This window comes from Halictus rubicundus, unplaced genomic scaffold, assembly GCF_050948215.1.
Source record: "Halictus rubicundus isolate RS-2024b unplaced genomic scaffold, iyHalRubi1_principal scaffold0019, whole genome shotgun sequence".
Classification (NCBI taxonomy): Eukaryota; Metazoa; Arthropoda; class Insecta; order Hymenoptera; family Halictidae; genus Halictus; species Halictus rubicundus.
Genome location: NW_027488560.1, coordinates 115,194 through 120,939, shown reverse-complemented (window position 1 = coordinate 120,939; position 5,746 = coordinate 115,194). Strand labels below are relative to the sequence as shown.

The 5,746-nt window shown below is 57.8% G+C and overlaps 1 protein-coding gene across 1 annotated transcript; it reads right to left on the bottom strand.

Annotated features, from left to right (window-relative positions):
• Positions 1-201: 201 nt before the first annotated feature.
• LOC143363083 (uncharacterized) lies at positions 202-5,403 on the bottom strand. The gene has a single exon (XM_076803704.1). It carries the CDS (start codon positions 5,401-5,403, stop codon positions 202-204), a length of 5,202 nt encoding a protein of 1,733 aa, XP_076659819.1.
• Between the last annotated feature and the right edge of the window lie 343 nt (positions 5,404-5,746).

Here is a 5,746-nt window from a genome sequence, read left to right as displayed (position 1 = left end):
CGTAATGAATGGAGCGACAACGCGTGGCGTAGTACGTGAACAATGTGTCGTGAGTGAAAAATGGGAATTTACAGTGAACCAAGTGAAGATGAGGTGAATGTACAGTGAGGATGAAGTGCATTAATGAGGTGAGTGAATTCTAATTACAATGGGCGGATGAGTTGAACCATTAGCCTAGAGAGAACTTAACCTAAAATGTGCCTACGGTGAATTTTGTTGTAGGCGAGGATCGGGAGAACCGCTCATCCGGTCAGTCTCGGAGGCCTCGCTCGTACCCCCTTCCCCATCGTCCGGTGGCAGCAAGGGAATTAGTTTGTGCACCGGCCGGAGGAATTGCGACGTGCCGGTGCGAACTGTCGCGACTCGAATTGAAGCGTCTGGTCCCGGGTGCACGGTTACGACGCGAGCAAGCGGCCACTGCGTAGGCGGAAGAATTTCGCTTTTAATTAAGACAAGAGCTCCGGCCTTTATCCGGGCCTTATCCTGGAGCCATTTGACTCGAGGTTGCAGCGAGTTTAGATATTCCCGAGACCAGCGCTTCCAGAAATGCTGCTGCATCTGCTGCACGAGTTGCCACCGGTTTAAGCGAGACGCGGGAAGGTCCGCGAGGCTGGGCTCCGGGATCGCCGTAAGCGGTTCTCCGATCAGGAAGTGCCCAGGTGTAAGAGCCACTGGGTCTTCCGGGTCGTCGGACAAGGGCATTAAGGGCCTGGAATTGAGACAAGCCTCGATACCGGTCAGGAGCGTGGTCAGCTCCTCGAAGGTCAGTCGCTGCTCGCCGATGATCCTGCGGAGGTGGTGCTTCACGGACTTCACGGCAGCCTCCCAGATTCCGCCGAAGTGTGGAGCCGATGGGGGATTGAATTTCCAGCGGATGCCTTCACGAGAGGCTGCGGCGAAATGCCCTTCCCCCTGGTTCCCTGCTTCTCGAAGAAGTGCCCGGAGCTCGTGGTTGGCACCGACGAAATTCCGCCCGCAGTCGCTGTACAATTCGGCGCAGCGCCCTCGCCGTGCCGTGAACCGCCGTAGAGCGCCCAGGAATGCATCGGTGGACCCGTCGGACGCAGCTTCCAAATGCACAGCCTTGGTGGAAAGGCAGATGAAGACAGCGATGTATCCCTTCGAGGTACGCTGACCACGTCCACGACCGGCTCGGAGCTGGATTGGTCCCGCGTAATCAATCCCCGACCTGAAAAAGGGACGACATGGAGTCACTCGAGTTACCGGCAAGTTTCCCATTTTTGTTAACGCCGTTTGTCCTCTCCAGCGTATGCAGGTGATACATCGCCTGATACAGGACTTGACCATTGGCCGACCCTTGAGTATCCAGCACTCCTGCCGCAGAGTGGCGAGCGTCAGTTGAGTCCCCCCATGGAGGCATCGCCTGTGAGCAGCGTCAACCCACAACCTGGCCAAGGGTGAGTCATCTGGGAGTATGGCGGGATGCGTCCTGTCATAGGCGAGGTTGGCGACCTGAAGGCGGCCTCCAACGCGCAGCACTCCGTCTGCATCCATAAACGGGCTGAGTTTAGCTAACCGGCTCTTGGCTGGGACTGGTTGGCCCTTCCTGAGCGCCCGAATCTCCTCCTCGAAATGTGAAGCCTGCTCCTGCCGCAAAAGGGTGAGTTGGCACGCGTGTACTTCCGAGGCTGAGAGGGTTGACTCTCCGTTGCTCCTTCCAGGAATCCAACGACGACACCAGGCCAGGACTCGGAGCAGGCGAGTCAGGTTAGAGAACCGCTCGATCATGGAACCGGATGGGCTCTCCAACCTGCGAACAACGTGGTGCACTGCGAGTTCAGCTCCCTCGTCGCTAGCCTCCGGGTCCGATGAGGCCCGAGGGTGGCCGGGTGATGTGAGCCATCCGGGACCTCGCCACCACAGATCGAAGCTCGGAAGCTCCGAAGGATACAGGCCTCGGGAAGCGCAGTCAGCCGGGTTCTCCGCGCTGCGGACGTGATGCCACTTGGCGAAGGGCGTCATCCGCTGAATTTCTGCGACTCGGTTCGCAACGTATGTAGGCCAGCGGGAAGGATGACCCTGAATCCAGCTGAGGGCCACCGAAGAGTCGCTCCAGAGGTGTAGGTCGGCATCCTGCAGGTCGAGCACCTTGCTAACGTGCTGGACGAGACGAGCTAGAAGGAAGGCGGCGCAGAGCTCTAGTCGGGGCAGCGAGACTCGTTTGAGCGGCGCGACCCTCGATTTGGCGACGATCAACGAGACGGTAGCTGCTCCCTCCTCGTTGACGGTGCGGGAGTATACGACGGCAGCGTAGGCGCGCTCCGATGCGTCGGCGAACCCGTGGATCTCGAGCGCCTGGTTGGGCCCGCAGATTCCGAGCCATCGAGGGACGCTGACGGTTTGGAGTGTCGGCAGCTGCTGTTGGAACTTCTGCCAGAGAAGATCCTCCTTGTCGGGCAGTGGTGCGTCCCAGCCAACCTTCAGGAGCCATAAGGACTGCATCAGGACCTTGGCGACGATCGTGACCGGGGCTAGCCAGCCGAGCGGGTCGAATAGCTGAGCAGTACCGCTGAGCACAGATCGCTTTGTGTATCCTGAGTTCCGGGTCGAGGCGGCAGCGGAGACCTGAAAGCAATCCAATGACGGGAGCCAGCGGATACCTAGGACGCTATGAGACGTAGGAGAGTCCCATTCGACTATCCCCTTCCGTTCCTCGGGGGAGAGTCCTTCCAGGAGTTCCCTTGAGTTGGCTGCCCACTTCCGAAGAGGAAATCCGCCCGCCATGAGGAGCTCTCGAATTTCCTGCTGCTTGCTCCGAGCCTCGGGAAGGGAGTCAGCTCCGGTGAGGACGTCGTCCATGTAGATGTCCCTCTGGACGGCCTGCGAGCCTCGAGGGTACCGATGCTCTTCCAGTTGGGCGAGTTGGTGCAGGCAGCGAATAGCCAGGTAAGGAGCACAGGCGAGCCCGTAGGTTACGGTACTCAGCTCGTAATCTACGATGCCTTCTCGTTGTGCAGGTCTCCACACGATCCTCTGCCACCGTCGGTCCTCGGGATGAACGAGAATCTGCCGGTACATCTTCTCTATGTCGGCAGAGAAGACGAATCGGTGCCGACGCCACTTCAGCAGCACGTCCGCCAGATTCGGTAGCAGGTTCGGGCCCCGGAGGAGGAAGTCGTTGATAGACTTCCCGTTCGACGAGGGCATGGAGCCGTTAAAAACTACCCTCAGTTTGGTCGTAGTGCTGCTCTCCCGCAGCACCCCGTGATGAGGAAGGTAGTAGGTGTTCACATGAGAGGGAGATGTCGAGGACATGTGCCCAAGCGCCTCGTAGGTGGCCAGGAAGTCTTGATAAGCTACCCTGAACTCCGTGGAACGACGAAACTTGGAGCTCAGGCCGTCAAGTGTCCGCACGGCGGTGCGCCTGGATTCTCCCAACTCCGGTCGGGTCTTGAACGGCAAACGCACCATGAACCGTCCATCTGGCTGCCGATTGTAGGACGCGGCGAAGTGGTCCTCGGCTCTACGGTCCTCCTCAGTGACAGGAATCGACACCTCGATCTCTTCTTGCTCCCAGAACCTAGACAAGGAGGCCATCAGCTCTCGATCTACTCGGCAGTGGTGAACGGGGGCCTCGACCCGATCCGCAGAGCCCCTGCAGCTCGCCGACCGGGATCCTCCTGTCAAGATCCAGCCGAAGAGGGTTTCCTGAGCAACTGGCGTGTGTGGGGGCCCCTTCTTGACACCTTCGAGGAGTATGAGGTCGTAGGACTCGGCTCCCAGGAGAATGTCGACAGGATCGGAGTGATGGAAGCCCGGGTCAGCCAATTTCAGCCCCTGAATGTGAGGCCAGCCGCCGGGCGATGGTAGATGCCTAGGCTGATACGTCGAGAGTTCGGGGATCACGTAGGCCTGAATCCTTAAAGGTGTCTCCTGCCCGTGATGAGTCGAGATGGTCAGCTCCGTCTTCCCCCGGGTAAACTGAGCCCTTGAGCGGCCGACTCCGCGAAGAGGAATACGGGCCTGATTTCTCCGGAGGCCAAGCCGCTGCGCCAGTGCTTCGGAGACTAGTGAGACTTCGCTTCCGGGGTCTATGAGTACTCGGACAAGACTGCGGTGACCAAGCGGACCTAGAACTGACACCCGAGCGGTACCGAGAATAACCGCGGAACTACTTACGGGCGTGGACACCTGCTGCACGTGAATTCCAGCTGAGCTATTCTCCTGAGCGGGTGGAGCTGCATCGTGAATCATCGTGTGGTGTTTCCCCTCGCACCGCTGGCAGCGTTTAGCAGACTTGCAATCGTGCGCTTGATGGTTGCCGAGGCAGTTGAAGCACAGGCTCAGTCTTCGGACCGTGTCCTTGCGCTCGGCGGGAGTCTGATCGCGGAATTGTCGGCAGTTCTGGATGTAATGCTGGTCCTGGCAAAGACAGCAGGACCTCCCGGCAGCGCCAACCTTGGACACCTGGTGCACCTTGAAGCCCCGGGCCTGCGAGGTTTTCCGGGGTGCTGCACCTTCCGACTGGGGAGCCTCTAATGCTTCGCAGGTTTGTATGCGACCGATCATAAAGGTCTTCAGTTGCTCCAGCGTGGGTAATTCTTTACAGAACTTCACCGACTCCTCCCACTCACGCCGCGACTGCCGGTCAAGCCGCTCGACGGTTAGTTCGACGATCCAATCTGTGGCGTTGGTGACCGGACGATCCAGATTGGCCAGAGCATCGACGGCGTCGAAGGTCTCGTCGAAAAGCCGCTGCATCTCGGCGGAGGACTCCTTATGGACCGGAGGGAGCTTCGTCAGCAGTCGGATTTGAGCCTGTACCAGCAACCGTCGATTCTCGAAGCGATCCTCCAGCTTCTCCCAGGCGACTTGGAAATTCTCAGCGGTCGTCTTGACGTTCTTCAGTAGGGACGCTGCGCTGCCCTTCATGCATCCCTTTAAATAATGGAGACGCTCGACCGGAGAGAGAGAAGCGTCCGCAATGATAAGCGACGTAAATAGATCGCGAAACGGAGGCCAGTCCTTGTACTGTCCGTCGAACGTTGGAAGAGACATCTTGGGCAACACTGCGCGTGACCTTGCGGAGGTCGTCTCGCCTGCCGTTGCGTTTGAATTTGTTGCTTCCTTAACGGTCGCCGCGGCCTTCAGCTCTGATATCATGTCTCGCAACAATCCAGACTGTTCGATGAAATCCTGCTGGACGTCCTCGTACTCATCGGCCTTGAGGTATGAGCTTTCCCGAACCTTCGTGTCCGTCTCAGCTGCGGCTCTAACGAGAGAATCTCCCTTCCGAAAATCAGCCCACAGCTCTTGCAGCGTGCTAAGGCCAGCTTGCAGCATTCCCATGGAGATGTTGGCTTTTCCTCGCTTCTTCAGGTTTACAACGATTCGGGAGATCCGTTGGCCGATGATCCGTTGATTTCCCACAAGGTCAGCCATTGTTTGGTTCACGAATTCAAACTTACACTAAGGTCACGAAGTATTAACTGTTCACTTTTCAGTGAACTGCAGCACTGAATCCGGCTCGAAGGACCAATGTTACGGATTGGGACGGAAAATAAATTATGCGGTACGGGACTAGCACTTTATTCTACCGTCGAACGGCCGTCACTTACACGGAGTAAATTTACAAGGAATATGTACAATGTGAAGCCCACCGGTTGGACTTCAGGTTACAATAAATGTGTGAAACCGAGAGAGTTTATGATTATTCTCCGCTGAGCTGAGGAGAATCCCGAACTGAAATGATATAGCTAGACCGGTCCCACGACGCGCGACGTCT